We start from the raw sequence: 26,984 nt of genomic DNA, 5'->3' as shown, positions 1-26,984 counted from the left end.
TAGCTCTTTCTAACTAGTAGGAAGAGTCTTGGTTTGGGAGACTTCTCATTCAGGAGGATTTCGAGGAGGATTCTCAGATGGAGAATAGGATAGTTTGGAAGGGATACTCTTGGAGTTCTTGATCAGGGATCTGATTTGGAAGGCCTTCTGTCTGTCATGTCTTTGTGTGTTTTTGTATATGTGAAGGGGATCTCAGAAGGAATTGCTGGTGGAAGTCCAGCAGGCTTAACTCAGAGAACCCTCCTTATTTGTCTAGTTACATTTGGTGAGCCCTAAAGAAAGCTCAACAGGCCTGTCTCAGGGTGACCATCTGCTCTTGGCCTTGCCCAGAGACCCCATTGTGAATTGCCATTTAGAGGTCATGCCTTCCCACCTGGAGTGGATCAAAGACAACATGGACCAACAGGGAAAAAGTTTGAGCTTTGCCAGGTTGATATTGGATGCTGAACATGGTGACTAACGTCTGTTTTGTTATGTGTATTTTGCTGGGATGAAAAATGTTAATTCAGTTCCCCAAGCAACATGTTGGGCAGCATTTGCAAATTAAGAATCTTGTCTATGGTTCCATAAAACAGTAAAGGGTGATTTTCTCTTGTAAAGTGGCTTGACCCCCACAGCTACAGCACAAGAGAACAGGGTCATGAGAAGCCGCTCCATTCTTCTGGAAGCTGCAGAGAAAAGGAAACTGGAAACCTGATATGCCAGCAAAAAGGGTAAGAAATTCTTACCAGCCAAATTTCTCTCTCTCTCTTTCTCTGTCTGGGTAAACAGTAAACTATTCGTCTCCCCTGCAAGGGTTTGATTAACAGAAAAAAGGATTTGTGAGACTAATCTTAGGCTGTAGCAAATCTGGTGTACTTTGTGCTAAGAATTTGTCTTTCTGTGTTCTGTAATGGAGAGAGGGGTATTACAGGATAGAATGTGGATTTAGAATCCCTACAAGCCTGCTTTTCAAGCCAGTTTGGCAGGCTGGTCAGTTACAAATTTTGCTACGGGTCCCTGAAACCAATACAGTAAAAAATTCCTCATCTTGTTTTGTGTCCTTAAGAGCTCAACCTTGTGACCATGTGGGGATACTTTCTTTTGGTTTGCACCATCCAGAGGACAGACATTTGTGAGCTCATGTCATAGTTAGCCATAAAAATTTTTTTGAGCAGTTAAAAGGCTTGCAAGCTTGAAATTGGCTTCTCTAGACTCCTTCTAGGAAAAGCAATAGAAACTGCTCAATGCTGTACAGCTCAGTAGCCAAGGCTTTATCTTTTGAAAGTGGTGGCCTGGGTTCAATTGTTGGCTCCTGGAATGATTCCTTTCTGGTTTGTTATTAGTGTAGCATTGCCATTTACTGAGATTTTTTTTCCCCACCACGGTAGTTTCTGATTTCCTCTCTTGAATTTTCCTTTTTCTGAACTACCTTGTGGAAATTCTAAATCTTGTAAAAAAGAAACTACTTACTATATCTTTGAAGCACCTAGGAAGTTAACTTTGGTAAAGTTTAGAAGCTAGAAATATTGGCCGCTTGGCATGGCTAAAGCCAGGTAATAAGAGATTTGAAATGATTTATTTTTAAAGAGCACTATGGTTAAAAGTCAGCTTAATTAAAAGTGGATAAACAAACTACAGATATATTTATAAAGCCTTTATGTTTTTCTCTTCTTGGAACTTGTTTTTCTGGAAAAAGGTTTTTTTTTCCTTCTCAGTCTACTGAATTATTTTTCTCCATTTTTTTGTCTTGCCACTCTTAATGCATATATGAGAGGCACTAAGATAACTTCTGATAGCTTGGAACTCCTTGGGAAAGACAGAAGAGGCACCACAGACCCTGTTTTGGAAAAAAAAAACTCTGTTTTCTTCATTAAAACCTAGTAATTAAAAGTGGATGGATCCCTCTCAAAATCAAACACTGTTCTGTTTTGCATTGTGTTATCTGACAGTTTTGAGTTTGGGGGGTATCAGAAATTACCTGGCATTATGAGAGAGCTTTGGTGTGTAATAACTAGGTAGGAAATATACTATAAGGAATGGCTAATAGCACTTATGGAGGGATACTTGACTTTTTGCACACTTGGATCAGAGAAGCATGCTATTGGCCACCTAGAAGATAAGGAAACATCCCACCCCCCACTGGAGACTCCCATGAGAGATGGACTGATTACAAAATGGGCTGATTGGCTTTGGGTTGCCTTGCAATGAAATACAGGGTAGAAGCACTGCACTGTCTTCTCCCATAGTATTTCCCTCCTTTTGGGGACCCAGGATCCAGTATAAAATGGGACCCTTAATTTTGGGGATCTGTCTTTGTGTTCAGCTGCTTATTTGCTGCTTATTTGGCCCTAGAAAGGCATGCTTTCCTGGCCCTGTTCCTCCAAGGGCTTCACCCTGAAGCCCGTAATCCAATTAAGAAACTGGCAAATAAAAAATATTACAAGTGCTGAAGCATCTATCTGTCTATTTATATGTGTTGTATGTTTATATCTAAAAGAGCTCTGATTAATTGGCTTAGAAAAATAAGCACTTAAATCAAATATTTTATCAGAAAAATAGAAACTTTAATGCCTTTTTGTTCGTATGACTTCAGTAATCTTTTGAAAATAAAGACAGTTTTAAAAATTATTGGTAAAATAAAATGTCTTAAAAATGTAGACACTTGTACTAAATTAAGGTCAGATATCAGATTTGTTAAATGCTTTAAGGTCAAACTGTTTCCTTGACTTTTGAAAATTGTTCAATTTACATACTTTGGGGCATTAGATTATAGATAAGGCCTGGGGACAAATGGAGAGCCAGACCTTATCATCACTTCTGTCTGATGTCCTAGGCTCCACCTCTAGTACATAATTAAAATCACTTATCAGGTTTTTCACTAAAAATAAAAGTTGCTAAGAGTTAACATTGTAACATGTTATTGAGACCACTGGAGAAACAGTTTTATACAAGGTGTGTAGGGAATGTGTTTTTGGTAAAAAATTATAAGAAGGCATGGAGATATGGCTTTTGTTAAAAGGAATGTAATTTTGTCTAGTTTAGAGGGTTTTAAAGATTGTCTTAACCTAAAAGTGTAACGGAACAAAACTGAAGGTTAAGCAAAGTGAAAAGGGCTTATAAAGGGTTGATCTTGTAAAAAACATTCTGTGGGTATAAACAAGATCGCTAAGATTTGATAGAAATTTAGCTTTTTTCCATAGATTAAAACATTAAAATCATACTGATGTGGGGCCAGAATCTGGGCCCATGTGTCTGAATAACCAGGTTTTCTTAGAAAATTGATCTGTTTGATAGAAAATTGTAAAGAGTTCTAAACAGTTTACGAAAATCTTAACTTACGATCAAACTAATTAAAAATGGATATAAAATTTTATTTTAAAAAGTAGTTTTAACATTAAAGATGCACTAATGCAAATATGAAATTTGGTTTTCTCTTTTGAAAATGATTTTTATGTAATGTTAAAAGATAATGAAAGGGTTTTGTTTTTCCCTCTGGGTAAATGGCAGGGAAGACAGAAAAGAGACAAATTCAGTTAGCCTCATGCTATCTTTATTGGGTCTTATTTGGAAAGCTAAGTCTCCTCTATCAGAGTAATGGTTTTTCTTTTTAAAAATTTTTGAAGTTATCGTTTTGGCCAAATGAATTAGTTATGGCTATCATTTTGGCCAAATGGATGACTTATGGTAACCTGGGATTCTATTTTATAATATCCAGTGTTTTAAACCTTTGCTATTTGACACACTTTCCAAAATCAAATTATAAATTATGTCTCTTTCTAGCCTAATCTTTTAGATATTAAATCCTCTAAAGTCCAAAAATGACATTTGGCTTATTTCCTATGAAACTCATACAAGAAGCACTATCAAATATGAAATGATGTTTGGCTTTCTTTGGAACATTTGTGTAAATGTGTTATTGGCGTATGTTCCAAAATTATGTAAGACTCCTATAATTCTAATATGACTTAGTATATGTTATCAGTAATAATTATAATTATTATATTAAATGACTGTGTGCCACAGAGGTAACAAATTCCCTTGTCAATTGTGTCTTCAAGTGTGGCTGTCCTAAAATGTTTTTGTCATCCATATACAATTGTTGTCTCGCTTTGGTCCTCTTTAACAGATTGTTTTATAATCAGCTATAAAATTTAACAGGCACTCTTAAATGCAGGTTTCTGATTAAAAACCTGGAGACTGTGACATTAGAATCGAGGAAAAACTTTCAAATTGAAGAGTGAATAGTGTTTGGTTTTCTCTGGACTATATTTGTATAAATATGTTATTAGTATGTGTTCCAGAAATTATGGGAAACTTCTATAATTCTGATATGATTTAGAGTACATTATTAATAATTATAATTGTTATATAAAATTGTTGTATGCCACAGAAGTAACCAAGAGTCCTAGTCAATTGTAGCTTTAATAGTGGCTATAGAATTTTGTCATCCACAGACATTTTGTCTTGCTTTTGTCCTTTTCAAAAGGCAGTTTATAATCAGATATCGCACTCTGAGTGCAGGTCTCAGATAACTTTAAAAATTGTTTTATTGGAATAGAGGAAAAAATGAAACTTCTAGGCTTCTCACAGATAGCTGATGTGTTAAGCACTGCTAATCCTCTCATTTTCAGAGTCAAGATAGCATATTTCTTATTTGCAACTTTTAACAAATGAGTAAAAAATACTTCTGTGAAAAAAATTTAAAGCATATTTGTTTCTCTCTACCTGATTTCTCCTGAATATGGAAACTCTTTGTAAGTATTCTCAATTTATGGCAGTGTAGTTAATTGCATAAGTGCAGTAAGAATCTGTTTTCTCTTGTAACAGGACACAATTGGAGAAATTAGTTATTTTACCAAGGCTTTTACTGGAATGGCATGCTTCCTTCAAAGAATCAAAGTTAATGTATAGAGCCAATTAAAGCCCCTTGGGGAATCTAACCTCATACCTTGTCTATAGTCCCTGTACAAGGTTCTGTCATACAGTCCCTGTACAAGGTTCCTGACCTGTGGTAAGTAAAGAATGTCACTTTCTAACAGGCCCAGGAACCCCAAATTATCTTGGGACCTTGAAAAGAGAGGAATTTACCCAACTCATAGGTATTTGAGGGTACAAACCCATGGCTGAGCTTGGCTTTTAAAAACTCTTATCTGAGATTCCTAATGGAACAGAGTTCCATCAAAGCTAATTTAAACAAAAAAAGACCCTAAGTGAAAAATAATTATTCTTGCTGCACTTTATGCAAATAATCAGGCCAAGTATAGTAAGACTAAAGTATATTTCTGTAAACAAATCAGTTCTATCATGATTTGTTTTTAATAAAAATGGGGTCTAGAGAGAGAGAAATTATGCTTCAAAAGGAAACCTATTGTTAGCTGTTGTTAGCTGTCCTTGAGTTTTTTTCCACAATTTTGACTAAATCCTAAATTATTTGTGGGTTGGAAGTCCCCAAACTAATGCTTTCAAATCTTTGCTTTTAAAATTGAGTATTGTACTCCTCATCCTAGGACTCATTATTTACCTTATAGTAGGCTGTTCACCTAAAGAACCCCATTCCCACTACGTCCCCTGTCAGCAAGAAGAAGCCAGAGCAATCGACAGCCTTTTCCCATCTTCATACCCTACACCTTAGGTTTAAGGTGTTACAAAACCCAAAGTGAGGGACTGAAACTGCCTTTGCAAAATTATGATTGAGACAGTAAAAGAGATCTAACTTAACAGACTCCATCTTGCTTCTAACCTCCAAGCTGTCCTTGTTCGTTCCTGGACATAGGCTGAACTAACTTTGGGAGAAATTTAGTTTCTAGTTTATAGTCTAAACAAAGACAGTAACAACCCTATCCCAAAGCAGACCTCCTTGCCTGGGGACTAGATTGCCTTTGCAGGACTAACATTAGCCACAAGATTAGAAATTGTGGTTTAGGAGTCATGCAGCTAGAGGTTACAAGATGCTGGCCCTCCCTAAAATGCTTCTGAGATCAGTGCTTGAGATATTTTGCAGACTCTGCACTTGATGGATCAGCTGGCACCACTGAGATCAATAAACTCGCTCATCTGATCTTGTGGCCCCCCACTCAGGAACTGACTCACTGCAAGGAGACAGCTTCGACTCCCTATGATTTCATCCCTGACCAACAGCGCTCCTGGCTCACTGGCTTCCCCCGACCCACCAAGTTATCCTTAAAAACTCTGTTCCCCAAATGCTCAGGGAGACTGACCTGAGTAATCATAAAACTCCGGTCTCCCGCACAGCCGACTCTGCATCAATTACTCTTTATCTATTGCAATTCCCCTGTCTCCATGAATCAGCTCTGTCTAGGCAGTGGGCAAGGTAAACCCCTTGGGTGGTTCCACTGATATAGGTGATTTAGGTGTTAAATAAAAATCTGTTACATTAAAATGCTGAATAAAGAGTGTTTAAAGCACTCCACAAAGATTATTTTTTAAATGCCTCTGCGTAAGAGGAATTCTAATATTGTGCCAGGATATGTCAAGCTATAAGATAAAAATTGAGTGCATTTCCTAGAATGCTTACTCTACTCTAAGATTTTGTGGGAGGTATAATAATTCATTTAACTGCTAAGTAACTTAAACATTAAAGAGTCAAACACTGATTTTTTTTTAAGGGAGAAGTCAGATTTTTTTTTTTTTCCAAAACACTTGCTTGAGCTAGATCCCCAGGATTATTTTTAACACTCCTCTGTAATTAAGGAAGCATCAGTATGTCTGTATTGATACATATACATACATATATAACATGTATATATGTAAGACTATGAACAGTCCTAAATTTATACTTTGGGCTGATAACTGTGGTTTTCAGGAAAAAAAAAAATTAAAAACGGGTGCAAAGTCTCCCTAACTGATCTAAGTGAGAAATCATTTGGCATTACCTCTCCCTTATCCCCTACCTGCTAATTACAATTTTTCAAATATAGTTATCATCAAGTGCAAACTACCGTAATCTTGGTTTATATTCATGGCAAACTTCACTTAGAAATTTAGAAAATGGGGAGAAAGAGTAAACAAGGTTAAGAGAGTGGCTTCTCAGATAGAATTGGGTACAAATCTGGGCGCCAACACTTAGGCACAGGTGGCCTTGTTTAACCACCTAGGTTACACAACAGTTGTAGGTTAACCATCAGCTGCCTTATCTCATTAGGTCCTTATGAGGATTTAGTGAGCTATGCACCTGAAGTCCTCACCTGTAGCCAGACAGCAAGTGTTCAAAGATGTTAGTCATTGTTGTTTATTGTTTTATCATTGTGCAGGGTCACATAGCTACAGGGAATTTCAAATCCAAGTCCATCCTACTTCAAACTCCTTTGTGCTCCTAAGCTGTACAGTATAGTCACCTTGGAGAGTAGGTGATTGGCCCCAAACTACTTCAGGGACTGCAGCTCGTGGCCAGCCAGTCCTGTATCAGACCTCGTCCTTGACAGATACCTAGTGCCCCAGATTCTCTCAAATCTCAGGCCAGATCACCTCCCACCTAGTAAGATTCCTCCATCTTCACGCCTGACTCCCCAAAACTACACTTGGTTTGGGTTCCTGGGTACCTTCAGTCTGCAGGGACAGGGGCTGCAGAGTGTACTCCCCATGTCTGCCTCTGCTGTCGGCCTCCCAGCTAAGTAGGCAAAACATTCCTTTACAGAGCAATGTGTTCATGGATAAACTTGTCTCTAGTGCAGCTCGCTGTCAGAGAACAGAACATGGGGCCAAAGCACTGCCCTTCCTAGGGAGTCCCGGTTCTCGACTTCCCCAGAATGGAAGTTTGATTCTTCCATTGGCCCATTTCTCAGATGGAAAAACAGGTTCAGTAAGGTGCCAACGTTTTGTTGAGGACTACCCTGGAGGCTACCGTTTTGTGAAGGGGTAGACATTGAGACTGGAGTCAGATACGCATTCTGGCTTATCTCCTGACTTACTGAGTGAACTTGAGCAGGTCCCTTTCGCCCATGGGCTTCGGTTTCTTCATCTGCACAAAGGAGACGGAAAACTGGATTACGTGTCGCTAAGGCCCCGGATTCTCAGAGGAAAGCTCACCCCTGCAGGGCCGCCTTGCCCCGCGCGCTTGGGGCACGCTGCACTACAAGCCCCAGCACGCTCGGGAGGCGGGGCTCAGTGACGGACAGGGAGCTCTGCGAATTGGCGCCGGGCAAGGAGGTGCTCAACGGCGCGTGCGCAGAGGGAGGCAGGCGCGTGGGCTGGCGGCGGTGGACTCGTCGGAGCCGCGGGCGGTCAGGTAGGGGGCGGGAAGGAGGGTTGGGGACTAGGGACCGCGGCCGGAGTCGTGGGCCGTGGCTCAGCGGCTGGGCGGGGAAACGTGCCGGCTTGCAGCGGCCGCGCCCGAATGGCAGGGTGTGGGGACCGGATCTGGGGGGCAGGACTAGGGTGGGGGTGGGGCTGCGAGGGGCAGGCTCGGGAGGGATTCGTGGGGCTGAGGAGATCCGAGGAGATGCAGCTGGGGGAGGGGAGCGAGGGGCTCTGAAGAGATTTGCGGTTGCAGCATCTCGGGAGGTATGAGGTAATGTCGGGGCCCTGAGGAGGAACGGGGTGCAGCATGTGGGAGATGGGAGGGAATCAAGGCCCTGGAGGGACCTGGGTGCAGAATTTCAGAAATATGAAGGAACTGGGGGGCCCCGATGAGATTTGAGGGAATCTGGGGGCGCTAGGCATCTGGCAAGGACAGGGTCTGAGATGATAGGAGCAAGGTCTAGGGTGATCCTAAGTGCTATTGAGAAAGGGTTTTCGGAGTGGGCTGAGGGTGAGATTGAGGGGGTGGGGGTGAGTTCTTGAGGGACTCTATCTTGTTAGCAGAAAGAAGGGAGCTGGCTGAGGTGTGAAGGCAGCACATGACATTCAGTGCATAAGGGGAAGGAGCAGGGTATGAGGGCGGCACAGTGCCTGATGGAATGCAGGAGATGGGGGCTCAGATTGAGGGAGAGCAGAAATCTGGGGTGAGGAATTGGGGCGTTGAACTGAGGTGCAGGGCTGAGTGCGGCTGAGATTTGGAAATAGGGATTAAAGGATCTGTGTCCGAGGGATTTGGGGCATATGAGTGAGGAATTGACGAGGGTTGCAATATACAGCCCCAAAGACTGGAATTTGGAATTGTAAGAGGGTTGGGGACAGGGTTTGGAGAGGATTGAATCGTGGGGTGGAGATGTCCTAACTGGGCTATAAAATCAAAGGACTCTGAGTAGATTTGTGGATTGGTGTCTTGGGCTGCTAAAGAAATTTTCCTTAAATCGCTGCATGGGAGACAGAGGGAGTTCAGGGGACCCAAGGACCTAAAAGTAATGTATGAAACTAGATGAGTATATGAAAATGAGCAGAGTTCAGGTGCTGAGGAACAAAGTGATAAATCTTCAGTTCAGATATCCTGAAGGAGTGTGGTAATCCCTGTGAAGGGCAGAATCTTCTTCATTTATTAAACAAAGATCTGTTATCATGAGGCAGGTATGGTATTGCCACTAACTGCATTCTGACCACCGGCCCACTGAAAGTGGTAGGCTTTGGGGAAGAAGAAATGGAACTATTCAAGGTCATCTGCCTAAGTCTTTTTTCCTTGTACCCCCAAGCTACGATAGCAGATAGAATGTGAGACCTCCAGGGGAATGAGTGGAATAATTTATCCTATATAAGATCCATTACAGCTTGAAGGGGCAGTGGCTCTGTGAGTGAGGTGTTTGGGCTCGGCGAGATACAAAACAACAATAACAAAAGGGAACCCTTATGTATTGAGCATTTAGTCCTGTGCTAGACTGTAAAGCAGTGGTTCTTAACCAGGGCTGGCTTTGTCTCCTGGAAGACATTAGGCAATGTCCGGATATGTTTTTTGGTTGTCACAGGGTGGGGGATACTACTGGCCTCAAGTGGGTAGATTAAACATTAAATATAATGTTTTATGTTAATGTTAAACATTTGACAATGCATGGGATACGCCCTTCCCCCCCAGTAAGGAATTATCCTGCCTAAAATGTCAGTAATGCCAAAGTTGAGGCACTCTGCCCTAGAGTCAGATACCCTGGGTTCAAGTCCTAGCTCTATCTCTTCCTGACTTTGTGGCCTTGAATGAGTTACTTAACCACCCACTGCCTTGGCTCTTCATCTGTAAAATGGGGTTATGATAACAAGACCTATGTCACAGAATTGTTGTGAGGATTTAGTGAAGTAAATTAGCATGCCTAGGATCTGGCACATAGTAAGTTCTCAAAATCTAGTAATTTTTAGTCTTGTATCTACTTCTTTACTCAGTTTTCATGACAGTCCTTCTAAGTAGGCTCTACTGTATTCAGTTTTACACATGAGGAAACTAAGGCTTAGGAAGTGACTTGCCTAAGTTTCCATAGCTAGGAATGACACAGTTAAGCTCATACCCAGATCTCTGTAACTCCGTATATTCCCGCTTTCCTTGCTTCTTCCTTGCTAGGGCCTACTTAGTCTTATCAGCCCATTCCCCTCTAATGAAAAAGAGGATTGCCCAGTGAGTATCACTGACTATCAGACTGAACTCTAAAGTTGGGGGGTAAATCTCTCTGATTAGGTAGGGAGGAACCTGGACTTTGTTCTTTGGTTTGCTCTTAGACCAAGACCAGGGGTTAGATAAGGAGAGGAGCCTGAGGTTATCAGGCAGGATGAGGTACAACGGACTATGGGGTGACGTATGGAGGCCATTGGCTTGAAAAAACACCTCATAGCAGGGACTGAGGCTGAAGGCAGTCATACTCTGAAGGAGAGTAACTACTGTTCTGTATGGTCTCTTTTGGTCTGCTTTTCCCTGGAACAGAATTTGGCTCTATCATTTCCAGGACTAGCTACAGGGTTGCTGAAGCCAGTTCAGAAACAAAGCTAGACTGTATCTGACAGCAAGACTTAGCTGGAATATCCATGCACATCCCTAAAAGAAAATATGTCATGGGAATTAAATCAGCCCTGTCTAAACTCCTTACACTAATTTCCTATGTTACCTTGTCACCAGCTACAGCACTTGTCCTGTCAGCCTCAATCTATTAAAAATGCAAATGATTATCATTTGTTGAGTGCTTATTATGTGCATTATCTTAGTGAATTCAATCCTGCTAACAGTCTAGGTTTTATTCCTTGTTTACAGATAAGAAAAATAACAGGTTAAATGACTTTCCCAGGGCTATAGAGCAAGTGGCTAGGTTGGGATACAAATCCAGTTCTGTCTTACACCTATGTTACGTTATAGTAGTTTTATTAGAAGGCTTTTCCAACCCTTCAGAGCCCCTATGTCTATGTCTGGAGAGTAGTTGGAAGCCAGAGTTTATGAGGCCCTTAAAGTAGATCACTGTCGATGCACACTGAGTGTAACCTTTGTGACATTCCCTCCATCTTGTCTTTCTGGTAAAACAATCAAATTTAAAAATCATTTCTAGGTGCCCTTACCAGCCTCTCAGCCAGACTTTTTCTAAAGCTAGGGAACTGTGAAACATCCTTTAAGTTAGTAATTTTATGGCTGGGAGTTGATACTGGGATTTGAATCCTTGCTCTATTACTTACTGGTTTTGAAACCTTGGACAGGCTACTTTTCTCTGAGCATTGGTTTCCTTATTTTTGAAGAGGAATGACACTTTTTTACATAGTTATTATGAGACTGTGAGAACATATAAAAAAAATGCCTGACAATAAATAGTAGTTGCTTTAAGAGTGTTAGCAATTATGAGAGGAAGGCAGTGCTGGAAGAGAACTAAGTGTTGCTTTGTCATATTTATTTATACAGGGTCTTGCTGTGTCACCCAGGCTGGAGTGCAGTGGTGCAATCACAGCTCACTGCAGCCTCAACCTCCTAGGCTCAAGTGATCCTCCCATCTCAGCCTCCCAAGTAGCTGGGACCACAAGTGCATGCCACCACACCTGATTATCTTTTAAATTTATTGTAGAGATGGGGTTTCACTATGTTGCTCAGGCTCTTTGCCAGATTTTGATAACCCTAAGTAGTCTCTGCTAGTCTCCCCAAAATTCCCATCCCATTTTGTATATTTCCTAGGATCTCCTTGATCCTTTAATCTCATGATTAAATGAATGGACGTATGTTTTATGCAGAGAAAGGAATTGAAAGAGAGGGTTGAGGTGAGTTGGAGGTCCCTGAGAAAGGGCTATTGATTTTTCCTTTGTCTTGTATTCCTTGAGTCATATTGGCAGTGTAGGTACTACTCAAATGTTTGTGAAAGATGCAAGGGAGTCTTTCTAGGTCCTGCAGTTTTAGAGGAAGACAGAGACAACAGGTAAGCATGTTTTCCAGGAAACCCTATTATTCATTTAGCCTGCCCTTGACATAGTTTAGCTAAAGTTTTCTTTTTCTACAAACATACTTCCTTCTGGATCGTTTTGTTTGCCCCAGACTGGTACAACTTCAGGAGCATGCCTGTGTTTGCCTATAAGCCCCTACTTGTTGAGTTTATCTTAGTTGTCTGCAGGTGCCTTAAATGCCCTGAGTAATCTAAACTTCATCAGAATCCTCTCCCACACACAGGAGTGGATTTCAGGTGATGACCTCACTGACTTCCTTAAAGTCAGTCCTGCTAACGAGTGGCCTTTGGTGGCACAGTGATAGTTTTGCACTTGATTAGCATTCTGTTAGAATGCATGAGGAATAAAGTTTAGAAAGCTGACATAAAAGAAAATGAGATAAACCTTGCAAAAAAACCCAGTCAAACCAGGGGAGCGTGTGAATAGTAGGATGGACCTTTATGTCTTGTGAAAGGAAATGCAATATTTTACATGTTGTCCAGTTTTTAGGGGAAAGCACTGTTTATGTCTGGTTTTTGCTCAAAATTGTATCACCAGTACCATTCACAGGGCCAGACGCATAGTAGGTGCTTAGTAAAGATTTGTTTTGTTAATTGCTTAAAGTTCTCCAGTTTTGCTCTTGGCCTAAGCCACCAAAGGCTGATGTAGGTATAGGAAATGGAGATATCTAGAGAACCACGCCATGGTGGCAATTCAAGCATTAGATGAAAATGTGAAACCTTAGATCATCTCTAATCTTTAGATTCTGGGATCAGGTAAAACAATTTCTAGGAGGGCTTAGAATTTTTATTATTTAGATGTATGTATCTGGGGCCTTGGGTACAATCTGCTGAAAAGTGCCCATTCATTTCTTCTAATAGGTTGGGTGGTGGCAGCAGCAACTGCTGCTGCCACTACTACTGCTAATAATAATAAAAACTATTATTTATGTATAGTTAATTGCATGCCTGGCTTGGTACTATACTTAGTGCTTTACACACATAATCTCATTTAATCTTTGCAATAACCTTGTGAGGAAGATACTATTTTAAAGCCCCTTTTCATAGATAAACTGAGAACTACAGAAGTATTAATAACTTGCTCATGTCTCCACAATAAGTAGTAGAGCTTGAATTCAAATCCAGGAAAGCCTGATCCCTCAGGCCTACTTCCTTAATCTATATAATACTGTCCACTCCTAGTCCGTGTCTTTTAGTCCTAGTTCTGTTGAATGATTTGTGGTCTTAATTTCCCTCTCCTGGTCTTAGTTTTCTCATCTATTTTACAACTTGAGATTACTACCTTTTCTTCCCCTTTTGCCCAGGCTGAAGTACAGTAGCACCATCACAGCTCACTGCAACCTCCACTTCCTGGTCTCAAGTGAGGAGATTGCTATGAATTCTAGCATTTCATACTTAGTCTCTGCTTGAAGGAGCTACAGCAGCTCATTTTCTGGGCAAGAGAAGTTGTAAATTCATTTACCCATCAGTTTTTAGCCTGGATGTCTAGCATTCTCAATTAAAACTCTTCAAAACTGACCAGCCCTTTTATTAATCTTTATGTGCCTTTATATGCCATGAAAGGAAAGGTTGTTCATGCTTTCAAAATGTAGTTTGTAAACTGAATGTGTTATTAATACTAGTACTAGTTATTGTTAATGCTGTTTCTGGTTATTATTTATTTAGCATCCTTTTATTGTACACTTATGGGTATCAGGCTAAGTACTTTATATGTGTTATCCATAGTCATTACAGTACTCTTTTTGTAAACTAAGAAAACAGGTTTAGACAGGTTAAATAAATTGCCTACTTCCCCACAACTTGTGACAGTGCTAAGATATGATCTCAGTACTCTATAACTTCAAGGTTGATTTTTTTGTTTTGTTTGCTTTTTCTACTACCTTGGTTACTCATTTCATGGAATGGGGAAAACCCAGTGGTGCTAGAAGAGGCTAGATTAATATGGAATATAATTATGTAATTTTTCTGAGTCTTAGGGCAGCCGGAGTAGACGCAGCTTAAGGGATAGATTCTCATCGGGAGCTGAAGAGATGTGCTAGTACAGTATGGTATGGGATGTACAGTATTAATCATTAGGTCAAAGGATGTGGGAAGATGGTAAGCTGATGTTAGATGAGGTGGGAGGTCAAGAATTAATGGCACAAAGTGCACAACAGGAAACAGACATTCAAGGGATCATGAAGGGAGCCAAGATGATACATAGCATGTTGGATACTCATTCTGATTGGTCGTACAGTTGATAGCTGGCAGAAAATGGGCAGCTTACTTAAAGATTTGGAATGATAAGACAATTCCTTTTATTTGTGTAGTCTTTTGGGGAAACTGAAGTCAAATTGACTTTCTATCTGAGTCATTCTCAGTATTAACAGTAATTACCAGATGTGCCCTTCTGGAGGAGACAGGCTGTATCTGCCTGTCGCTTAGCTCCATTTCAGGCTAGGATACTTCACAAAGCAGTGTTTTCAAGTCATGGAAATGGGAAAAGTGGTTCTGGCTTTTTCCAAGTTTGAGGCTATATCCGTGCCTCATGCTTTAGTGAGGGGAACACAGGTTTTCCTGGCAAAGCATGGCAGCTTTGGGGCAGGAATTCTTGACATCCTCAGAGAGCTTGACGAAGCTATAGTCAGCTGAGATAATTTGGGGATGTGGGTATAGTAAATTCATTTTTTTAAACCTGATGTTTTAGAGAGGTAGGAAGCTTTTGAATTGAAGGAGGGATATGATATTCCAGAAAGCTTGGGAAATAATTCGCTGCTATTTTTACAAGTTGGCAGCCTTGTTTAATAAACTGATCTGCGTTGCCAGCTCTGGGAAGAACACAGACGTCCCTGTGCATTGTAAGGTAACGTTCTAGATTCAAACTCCAAATGTTGTCCTCAGTCTGTTGTCCCAGACAATAGAAGAGAGAACTGTAGCTATTGATTTAGAATTGAGAAGGGTTGCATGGATCCTAAGTTGTAATTTCTCTTTTTTTTTTTTTTTTTTTTTGAGATGGAGTCTTGCTCTGTCGCCCAGTCTGGAGTGCAGTGGTGCGTCTCAGCTCACTGCAAGCTCCACCTCCCAAGTTCATGCCATTCTCCTGCCTCAGCCTCCCGAGTAGCTGGGACTACAGGTGCCCGCCACCAGGCCCAGCTAATTTTTTTTTTTTTTTTTTTTTTTTTTTTTTTTTGTATTTTTAGTAGAGACGGGGTTTCACCGTGTTAGCCAGGATGGTCTCGATCTCCTGACCTCATGATTCGCCCACCTCAGTCTCCCAAAGTGCTAGGATTACAGGCATGAGCCACCGCACCTGGCCCTGAGTTGTAATTTCTATCAGTGTGTCTATACTATTGCCCCTAGACACTTGGCATTTAAGAATTTACCATTCATAGTTTCAGATATCCACATCAGACCTCATATGCTCATGATATGTGGTAAATATTATTTTGCTGAGGTATGGATTTGAGTCATAATGGGTTGCAAGCTTGCTGTGTGAGATTGGTCACTCAGCTAATAAATCAATCTATCCCACTCTATAGCAGCAGAATCTCATAACTATATTAGTGTTCCTTCTCTGTTATGGAGAAAATGCATATGCTATAAGGCAGCATTCCCCAGAGCGTGGTCAAGAGAACATTAGTTAATCATTGTTATGTGACAGTAAAAAATAGCTTGAAATAATGTTGGGTTAAATAAAGTAAAAATATCTGTACTTCAAGGTTCCACTATGTTTGAGCTGCGTGACCTTGAGCAAGTTTTTCTGAGCATTCATTTCCTCATCTGTAAAATAGGATAATAAAAATGTTACCACTTCATAGTGTCATCATGAAGATTAAAAGAGATTAAGCACATAAAGTATCTGTCATAGTAACTAGCACATAATAGGCACTAGATGCATAGTTTCCCTTGTAGTACAAAGGAAGTGGGATATCAAGGAGGAAGGATTGACTTTAGATAATTGTGCATGTCTGCTGCTATATATTTGTCAGATTGCATTCCAAAACTAATATGGTAGAAATTTGTTGTAATATATATCTCTACATTAACTCCCCTTCTTCTCTATGCCTGGAGAAAGAGTTGATGTCATGTGCAAAGTGTTCTTGAGCTAAATGCATTGTCCTTAAAATCAAACGAACTTGCCCTCCACTTCCTCCTTCTCCTGGGTGGTTGACTGCAGATCACAAGACTGCACAGATACAGCTGTAGGATTTGCATTTATGAAATGCTGACTTTATCATATGCCTCAACTTGCTAGACCTATTCATTCTGATTTGGGGTATACGTTGACAGTGACCTAAGGCTACAGAGCACTGAGATCTCTCTGGGTCAACTTCATAAACATACGTATATCAAGAGGGTTAGAATGTTCATGGTTTGTACTGGGTGGAGCAGAGGGTACTCTAAGCCAGAAATAAACTGTCTTGATAAGGCACTGCTATTTTTTAAATCATCTGGGCTTGAGTCTTTGGCTATCTCAGCTCTTCACCACTCCCCCACCATAATCCACTCACCTTTCAAATCTTACTGATTATACTTCTGGATATTGCTCAAATGAATCTTTCCATTTCCACCACCTGCTCCCTAGTTCAGACTCCCCATTATCCCTGTCTTCTCTGATTTGTTTCCCCACTCCATTCCTGCTTTGATCATATCATCTTCCTGCTTCAAAACATTCATCGCCTCACCATGCCTTGAAAAATGAAGCTCAAAAATCTCATTTTGGCTCTGAAGACCTTTTATAATTATTCCTCCAATTTGCCTTTCCAAGTCTGTTACTCTATTCCCCATATATACTCCCACAGTTTTAATCTAAGGATAATAAAAAAGAGAACTAAAATTCATTTAAGGCTTTTTTGGTGCAAAGCCAAATCTTAGCATTCTATACACTCTATATATTATTTCATTCTTACATTAACTCTGTAAAGACAGTATTATTTCCATTTTAAAGGTGGAGAAAATAAAATGCATAGAGTTTAAGTATTCTCCATTTTCTTTCTAATACATGAAACTTCTTGTCCTTTCCTTTGCCTTTTAAACTTTGTTAAGGTTGTGCCTTTTGCCCACTTCTTTCTTCCCTCATGTATTTATGCATCTTTCCAGGCCAATATAAAATGTCATCTTCCCTTTGAAAATTCTGTATCCCTTCAAATTGGAATGACTCCTCAACCCCCATCAAACTTAGTTTTTATTTCATTTATAGTAATACTTTCTGCCTTCATTATTATTTGCCTACATGTCTTGTCTTTTATAAAGTTTGAATATCTGAAAAGCAGGATCTGCATCCTGAAGACCTCTTTTATCTAGTACAGAACAAGATACCTAAACTTAGATAGACGGATAGGTAAGTAAATAGGAGGATACATGCATGGAAAATGTGTATTTTCTGATCTGATGTTTTGCAGATCACTTAAAACTAATCATCATAATTTTCTACTTCTGTGGATCATTGCTAGGCCCCCAAACATGACACAATAAACTCTGTGACATGATTAAAAAACAAAAAAAGGCTCCACACTTTTGCTTACATGGTTTTCTTTGCTTAAAGTACCTTTATCCTCATTCCTTCATTTCTTTCAAGACATATCTTAGGAGTGAAACTGCTTTTGGGAAGCCTTCCCCAAGTCTGTTAGGTAGAATCCATCATTCCATCCACTGTACTCCAGCAGAACATTCTGTGGACCTGCATGTTATACTTACTTCTTTTACTGTGCATAATTCTCCTGTGCTTTTCTCTTAGTGCAAATTATAAGTTGTAAAATTCACCAAATATGAAAATAATCATTAGCATTTATTACAAGTATACTACTTCCCTGGTGCTATACTAAGCACATCATATTTATCTTGTTACTTAGCCCTTATAATAACCATATAAGGCAGACACCATTATTACTTCTATTTTACAGATGAGTGATGGGGAAAGAGCTTTTGGAAGTTTGAGTTACTTCCTTATGGTCATGCAACTAAGTAAGTGTCTGAGACTACAGAATCTGAATTATTTCCCACTATGCAGTGTTTTGTCTGGTTTGTTTCCCTATCTGTCACCCTCACGTGAAACATAATAGACCTCAATAAAATAGTTGTTAAGTGAATGACTGAATGGTCATAGCTATTCTGTAAATATTTCTTGAGTGAATTTATTTATATAGTCAGAGGAAAATGAATAATGGTTTCTTTTTCTCTTTAGCAGGAATTTGACCCTCTAGGGCATGAATACTGTGCTGTTCAGTTCTGAGCTGTGCTAGCAGTACCCTTCAAAGGAAGAGCAATGGCTGCAGCAGCAGCTTCTCACCTGAACTTGGATGCCCTCCGGGAAGTGCTAGAATGCCCCATCTGCATGGAGTCCTTCACAGAAGAGCAGCTGCGTCCCAAGCTCCTGCACTGTGGCCATACCATCTGCCGCCAGTGCCTGGAGAAGCTATTGGCCAGTAGCATCAATGGTGTCCGCTGTCCCTTTTGCAGCAAGATTACCCGCATAACCAGCTTGACCCAGCTGACAGACAATCTGACAGTGCTAAAGATCATTGATACAGCTGGGCTCAGTGAGGCTGTGGGGCTGCTCATGTGTCGGTCCTGTGGGCGGCGTCTGCCCCGGCAATTCTGCCGGAGCTGTGGTTTGGTGTTATGTGAGCCCTGCCGGGAGGCAGACCATCAGCCTCCTGGCCACTGTACACTCCCTGTCAAAGAAGCAGCTGAGGAGCGGCGTCGGGACTTTGGAGAGAAGTTAACTCGTCTGCGGGAACTTATGGGGGAGCTGCAGCGGCGGAAGGCAGCCTTGGAAGGTGTCTCCAAGGACCTTCAGGCAAGGTATAAAGCAGTTCTCCAGGAGTATGGGCACGAGGAGCGCAGGGTCCAGGATGAGCTGGCTCGCTCTCGGAAGTTCTTCACAGGCTCTTTGGCTGAAGTTGAGAAGTCCAATAGTCAAGTGGTAGAGGAGCAGAGTTACCTACTTAACATTGCAGAGGTGCAGGCTGTGTCTCGCTGTGACTACTTCCTGGCCAAGATCAAGCAGGCAGATGTAGCACTACTGGAGGAGACAGCTGATGAGGAGGAGCCAGAGCTCACTGCCAGCTTGCCTCGGGAGCTCACCCTGCAAGATGTGGAGCTCCTTAAGGTAGGTCATGTTGGCCCCCTCCAAATTGGGCAAGCTGTTAAGAAGCCCCGGACAGTTAACATGGAAGATTCCTGGGCCATGGAGGCCGCAGCCTCTGCTGCCTCTACCTCTGTTACTTTTAGAGAGATGGACATGAGCCCGGAGGAAGTGGTTGCCAGCCCTAGGGCCTCACCTGCTAAACAGCGGGGTCCTGAGGCAGCCTCCAATATCCAGCAGTGCCTCTTTCTCAAGAAGATGGGGGCCAAAGGCAGCACTCCAGGAATGTTCAATCTTCCAGTCAGTCTCTACGTGACCAGTCAAGGTGAAGTGCTAGTCGCTGACCGTGGTAACTATCGTATACAAGTCTTTACCCGCAAAGGCTTTTTGAAGGAAATCCGCCGCAGCCCCAGTGGCATTGATAGCTTTGTACTAAGCTTCCTTGGGGCAGATCTACCCAACCTCACTCCTCTCTCAGTGGCAATGAACTGCCAGGGGCTGATTGGTGTGACTGACAGCTATGATAACTCCCTCAAGGTATATACCTTGGATGGCCACTGCGTGGCCTGTCACAGGAGCCAGCTGAGCAAACCATGGGGTATCACAGCCCTGCCATCTGGCCAGTTTGTAGTAACCGATGTGGAAGGTGGAAAGCTTTGGTGTTTCACAGTTGATCGAGGATCAGGGGTGGTCAAATACACCTGCCTGTGTAGTGCTGTGCGGCCCAAATTTGTCACCTGTGATGCTGAGGGCACCGTCTACTTCACCCAGGGCTTAGGCCTCAATCTGGAGAATCGGCAGAATGAGCACCACCTGGAGGGTGGCTTTTCCATTGGCTCTGTAGGCCCTGATGGGCAGCTGGGTCGCCAGATTAGCCACTTCTTCTCGGAGAATGAGGATTTCCGCTGCATTGCTGGCATGTGTGTGGATGCTCGTGGTGATCTCATCGTGGCTGACAGTAGTCGCAAGGAAATTCTCCATTTTCCTAAGGGTGGGGGCTATAGTGTCCTTATTCGAGAGGGACTTACCTGTCCGGTGGGCATAGCCCTCACTCCTAAGGGGCAGCTGCTGGTCTTGGACTGTTGGGATCATTGCATCAAGATCTACAGCTACCATCTGAGAAGATATTCCACCCCATAGGGGATGAGAAATAATCAGTTTCTTCTGCTCCCGAGCCAACTCCCCTTCCCTTAGTTCTTGGTTGTTAGTGGCACATGCAGAATAGACTTGGCCTATGTCCTGATTCCAGCTGGGTAGTTCTAGAACTTTAGAAGCTCTATCTTTTAATGTTTTTATTTGTTATTTCCCCCTCCCCGCTTCCCACCTAAATTTAGAGCTTTAAAAGATGCACTGTCCAAATAGGACACACGATGGTGTTAGCTGAAGTTTGATTAGCAATTAGGCACTTCCAAGGCTTTAGTAGAGAGAGCCACTTTAGCTCTTTGTGCCATGTTTGAAATTTGCCCTTGTATTAAATCCTTGATTTTTTCCCGTTTGGCTTTGATGCCCTTGATCCATTGTTTCCTTCCTATTGTAATGTGCTTCATCTGTGACACTTTCTCTTCAACTCTGATTGGATTCACTGTGCATGCTTCAGTGGGATCTGCTCCACCTTTCAGTGACATTTAAGACATCATATTCGTGTAACATTATGTCTCAGTCTGATCGTCTTTACCAGTATGAAAGTCATTCATTTAGTGCTACCAAAGGGGATACACAGGCCCTTTAGGAAGCAGTACCTCTCGCCTGGAGGATCTGTGCCATCTTGGATTGAGAATTGCAGATGTGACAGAATGGATTGACCCTAGTTGGTTGGTATTGACGACTTCAGCCTGGAAATTGCTTGCCTTTTAAAGAAGCATATATGGGTTGGAATTATGCCAAAGCATAGGAAGCTGGGAATAAGCAAACAAATGCTGATATAGTCAGCAAATTTGGATAGTCTCTAGGGCTCATCATTTTTCATACTACCTCTCTCTTCTGGCCTGTGTCTAAGGAATTGTACAACATAGGCCAGGGCCAACAAAGTGGAGAGGTGGACACATTTTCATGTTCATTACTAAAACAAACAGCAAAACTATTGGTTTGTTATTCTGTATTTTCCTCAAGTGAGTACATACTATTTGGTGTCAGGATTTCTTTCCATTTCTCTATCAAGCATTAAATAATTGAGAACTGTTTCTTCATCACTGGTGTTCACGTATTTTAATTAAATACGGAATTTTGGAGATGATAAGGGATAACCTGCGCTATGCCATTTTGCTTCCTTATCTCACTGTGTTCTTTCAGAGTGTAGGTATCTACTCAGGTCAAAATTCAGCCAAAAGCACTACTATGTAAAGATAATAATCCAAATCTTTCTCCCAAATATATGTGTACAGAATCATCCCCCAAGGTTTAGAGTCACCAATACCCTCTTCTAAATTGAGCTTCTGCTATATATTTTATGTTTATAATTACAGCTCACAAAAAGGAAGTTAGTCTTGTTTTTAAGATCAGAAGTGGGTGAGAGAACCTGTGATGAGGTTCCTGAGGGTTTGTTGTTTACTAAGTAATATATCTTACTCTAGGTGCAGGGCTGATGGCAAGCCAAAGAGCAACTCCCTTACTTTCATGTAAACAAAATTTGCTAAACTGAGCTGCTCAAAATTGTTTTTATGGTAGTAGTGTTTCTTTGGCTTGTATCGTAATAGCTGCCAAAGGATAGGTGAAGAGGTCATTAAAATGATGTTGAACTAGTTTGTCTTGTTCTTTTAATCTGGAGAAAGCCCCATATTCTGATTATGAAATTGCATCTGATTTTCAAAGATTGGGTAATTGAGAGGAAATTGATCCAATTAAAAGTGCATCACAAATGACTCCACTAGTTATTAGAGCCACTTTATCTGTGGGGGCACCCAGCAGCAGGAGATCTGTCTTTGCTGTCAGTGGGGGACTTGCTGAGGCAATAACAGCGGCTCAAGCCTTTGGCACACGGTTTGCAGTGGAGAGATAAATATAATATTGTGGGCGGGCTGGAGGTAAATGAGGCCAGGAATCCTCCAGCTGTCCATGCTTTTGAAAGAGTGACATTCAGCATTTAGATCTCTACCCATCTAAACCAGTCATGCCTTTTCCCTCAAGTAAAGCAGGTATCTGTTGGCTCAAAATGGAAGTGTAATCTGAGTCTTTTTCCTTTTTCCCCTTTGATGTGAATATTTTAGGCTGTGCTTAGTACAGTCAGTGTTTAATTATCTGCCGTGTTGACTAAATTGCAGACTAGGGCCCCAAGAAACTAATTTGTTCAATTACAGCAGATTTTTTTTGCTTTGTTTTTTAAAGCAGCAGTACCCTTGTCCAAATAAAGTCTTATATGGAAGTCTATCATGTAAAATAGATCAAAGAGCAGCTGCTCTAGTTGAAGCAGGTTTGTGCCGCTGAAGAATATGCTGTTTCCTCCCTTTACCTTACCTCCTGTGCTACCACTGCAAAACTTGTAAATTTACAGAATACTTTTCTGAAAACCACTGAACTACAGCATTGCTTACCTTATAGTTCTGTCTTATTAGTCATGTGGCCTTGGGCAAGTCATTTAACTCTTCCTCTTCTGGAAAATAACAAAAATGATCCCTGCCTCCTAGAAGGGTATGAGATAACAGATGTGAAAATAACCTGGTTTCATTCCTGGAATATTCAATAAATGATGGCTGTTATTCTTTTATCTCGTTGCTCAAAAGAGCACCTGATGGTGGGAAGTGGTCCAACCATGCTAAACAGTTCCTTTCTTCTTGCTTAACAGGTTTCTATTTGGTGATTAAAACCTTTCTCAGGCATTTCTTTCCCCTCACGAGTCTCCAAATATATCGAGTTCATCTCTTCCTTTCTACTGTCTATTTCATATTCCTATTATATAAATCACTGTGTTGCAATTATCTGTCCATATATTTCAGCTTTATTGAGGGCTAACTAATCTAGCTACCAGCATGTAACATGGTGCCTAGTATAGAATATGTTCTCAGTTATTTAATTGGTTCTGGTATTTACCTGACTTCATGGGACTCCAGTAACCTGAGTCTTCCTATTGTAGCCCCCTTAGATTAGATAAAAAGGGATACTCAGACAAGCCCTTTTATAAGGTATTTAAAAGCTAGTGGCAAACAGTTGACTTAGAGGTTGGTTAAGCCCCTCCTCCCTTTATCATTCTGAGTGGTTACATAGAATTTAAGGTTTTGGAGCAATGATTCATTCAATATTTATTAACTACCTACTGTGGGCCAGTGTACACTCCAGTCTTGAGTCTGTAGAGGGGCACTCTTATTCCAATCAGTAGAATAAATGTGGCTTGAGCTTTACAGTGTTCCTCTAGGTAAGGCAACTAATGCTTAAGTAGTTGTACTTTTAATCTAGTGCTAATTAATGGCCTCTTAAAAGTGAAGTGTTACTCTACTCTGTAGGAGGGAAGTGGGAGAACCTAGTATGAGACTCAGGTCTGCACCCTGCACTTGACTAGGATGCTGATTTGCACTCAGGACATGCAGCCCTTCAAGGCATCTCAAATTACAGATATGAAACAACAGATGTCTGGATGAATTTTACAAGCAGGGCAACAGTGAGGTAGAAGGCTGTGTAGCAAAATATACACTTAGACTCCAGACCTATGGCTTTATCTTGTCAATATCATTAATATTCATGGGACCCAAGCTAAGGCTGAAGTTAGTGAGCCAGCTCTGGGTCTGGCAATGTACTCTAGTGAGAAGATCACTGGACTTGAAGTCAGGCTTCTGTCTGAATCACAGCTCTGCATTTTAACTAGCTGTGTGACCTCAGGTGATCACCATACCTCTAAGCCTCAATTTCCCTATCTGTTAATTTAAATAAGGGTGTTGGTCTGTCACCAAAATCCCCTCTAGCTCTATGATTTTAATTAATTTGTTAACCAATGGAATTGTTGAGTGCCCCCCAATGTTTTTGCATAATCTTTGTTATAATTGTGTTTTGTTTACATTAGAATAGTAGAACAACAACATCAACAAAAACCCCGAATCATCCCCAACTTGATATAATTACTTTTCTACCCCAGCTGTTGTGACTTTGTGTCACTTAGCTATTGTCACCCTGCTGAGCTAGAGTTTTCCTTTGTAAAAGAAAATGAATGACAGTTTATGTTTTAAAGGGCTGTTGTGAGAATTAAAATATATAAATGGGATAGTATATGTAAAAGTACCTAATTCAGAAAACGTGTGACTTCCATTGTAGGGGGCAAAAGCATCCTTCCCTCCATGGTGAGCTGATACACATTCAAGTGAAAGCCAAGGGAGATTTTCAGACCTGTATTGGTGATGCGATACCATGTTCAGCACTTCTTTCTCTTAATTGAAAAGCCTATTGGAGGAAGAGTGGGATTGCTGGAGGGGCAGAAGCAATACTCATTCACAGCAATGTATCCCATTAGGAAAGCTGTAAATAAATCCTAAAGTCTAATCATTTGATTAAAGTAATTAAGATGGTATCTTGACTCTTGAGGGGTAAATAGAGCCAAGATTTTTTAAAAGATGATATATATATGCACTAATAGGTAGTACATACCTCTAAGTATATACACACATGCACATGTAGAGATGAAAATTTTTTTAAAACCTTAGAAACATGCATGTTTAGCTATTTCTTTAGATGGCTAGCTTCAAATAATTTTTTCTCTAGGTCAACATTTATTAACTCAAATAATTATAAAAATAAAAGTAAGCCACAAATATCCCTGTTAAGTGGTTAAAGCTTGAGCTTTGTAAGCAAGGAGTCCTGAGTTTAGTCCTGTTTTCCTCAATTATTAGCTCTATGATCATTAAGTCACTTAACCTCTCAATCTGTTTTCTCATTAGTAATGACTGTTTCACATTTTATTGCAGTATTGTGAAGAGATGATGGATATATAAATGCCTTTTAGCAGACTAAAAAGCATTTTTGAAATTACAGTAAACCAAATATATCTGAAATTACCTCATTTTTGTGATATAAAGATGATATGAAACTGGTAAGGGAAAGTCTAACCCCTGCACCCCAAAGGAAAATTATTTACTAACTCACTGAAATCTTGATTGAAACCATGAAGAGTGTGTGAATGTATATAAGTCAAATGCATGTTTTCCCTATACAGATAAAACCAGGATTTTCTTTTGGTGATTTACCCAGTTTACCTGGTTATAACTATAATGGCATTGCATATTGTGAAAGAATATCAAAACCTGAGATTCCATTTATTCACTCACTTATTAAACATATATAAGACATCTACCCTTTATTATTATTAGCAATACTTAATATGAGTAATGAATGCAAAGAAAATCAGTCACGAATTTTGCAGTCAAGTAGCTTGTGGTCTGGCTGCAGAGATAAGGTATGTAAACAAATAATAAAAAATACAAGAGAGTAAGATAAATGGTAACAGGATAGAAATGGAGTGCCAAGTGTTTGAATAAAGACTGCTGAGAAGATCTGGTTGCTGAAGGGCCTTAAAAGTAAAGGGAATATCGTGAACAAAGGTATGAGGTTAGGATGAAGAGTGAGAACTTGGTGCCAGAAGTTAAAACCACCCCACAATGAGGGCATATTAAAGAAATTCAAAGGTCTAAAGTGGTTAAGTAATAATTCAAATGGTTCTTTTTTTTCTGCCCTAGTTTATATGACTTACTGCCAACAGTACCCATGGCTCAGTGAGGCTTCATACTTATAGAGGTGGTAGGGTATGGATCAGAATCTCCTTTGAGTCCTGAGGATGGAGGGCAAAGGCATAGTTTGAAAATGCATACCCTCTTCAGTATTCTAATCTCTCTCCTGATGGGGAATCACTGGTTGACATTGTCTCAGAAATACATTTTCTGTCCTTTTAAAAATTCTGAAATAATATCGAATTTTTCTCCCCTCAGAAGCCTACGCCAAATAAGTGCTGTAATCTTAGTACAACTTTGTAGTACAGTCGGACTCATTTGTTGATGTCTGACTGGCTGAGTTTTTCAAACCTATTATTCCCCCTTCTGCCCCATATCTGGACATGCCAGTAAGAAAGCTCAAATGCTTCCACCTTTGTGGCTGGTGGAAGTTCAAACCACCTAAGAATCCTCACTGCAGCCCTACCTCCAAGCCACTAGGAAAAGCCAGGCTCCTCTACTTTCCCTGCTCAAGCCATTTCTGGACCTGCTTGAGAACTCGCTGCTCTCTGTAAAAGCCTCGTGTGAGTGATAAATCTTTTCATATCTATTTGGTCCTAATGTAATATCAGTCTTAACACCTAAACCAAGTTTTGGGTAAGGGGTTCAACCTCTCCTCTGTGGGATGACTAAACACTTTATGCAACAAGCAGAGGGTCTAGGAGATGACCACTACCACTGCAGGGCTTTCCTCTTGCTTTAGTTTGCTAACGGACTCTTGCTGGCTATTATTTTTCTTTTTTCTTTTTTTTTTTTGTCACTGCTGGCAAGCTCATGCTTTGTGCTGTGCTGCTTTGTACTGCGTTCACTGAGCCTTACCAAGCTTCTGTTATAGATGTGCTCAGCTAAGTTGGAATTTTTGATAATTCGCATTTAAGAACAAGAATAAAGTGGCCCTGGGTCATGTGTCTTGGTCGATACTTACCTGTGTCTCTGAATTGTGTTTCGGGATCCCAGTGTAAGCTGTGACTGTCATGA

General features: G+C 40.8%; 2 protein-coding genes across 10 annotated transcripts in view; one reads left to right on the top strand and one right to left on the bottom strand.

The window, feature by feature from the left end:
• Positions 1-26,984, bottom strand: part of ASTN2 (astrotactin 2) — a 1,055,774-nt gene that overhangs the window by 308,500 nt on the left and 720,290 nt on the right. The gene's annotated exons all lie outside the window — the stretch shown is intronic.
• Positions 8,143-26,926, top strand: TRIM32 (tripartite motif containing 32). Of its 7 annotated transcripts, none has more exons than XM_063636818.1 (3): positions 8,151-8,227; positions 18,143-18,203; positions 18,427-26,926. In XM_063636818.1, the coding sequence occupies exon 3, from the start codon at positions 18,505-18,507 to the stop codon at positions 20,464-20,466; it is 1,962 nt and encodes a 653-aa protein (XP_063492888.1). In that variant the 5' UTR covers positions 8,151-8,227; positions 18,143-18,203; positions 18,427-18,504; the 3' UTR covers positions 20,467-26,926. The 7 variants fall into 7 exon arrangements, with proteins under 7 accessions (XP_055127290.1, XP_055127288.1, XP_063492888.1 ...); XM_055271314.1 differs by having other exon boundaries at positions 18,424-26,926; XM_063636817.1 differs by lacking the exon at positions 18,143-18,203 and adding an exon at positions 15,028-15,102 and having other exon boundaries at positions 18,424-26,926.

Source organism: Symphalangus syndactylus, chromosome 3, assembly GCF_028878055.3.
Source record: "Symphalangus syndactylus isolate Jambi chromosome 3, NHGRI_mSymSyn1-v2.1_pri, whole genome shotgun sequence".
Lineage (NCBI taxonomy): Eukaryota > Metazoa > Chordata > Mammalia > Primates > Hylobatidae > Symphalangus > Symphalangus syndactylus.
This window is presented reverse-complemented; position numbering and strand designations above follow the sequence as displayed.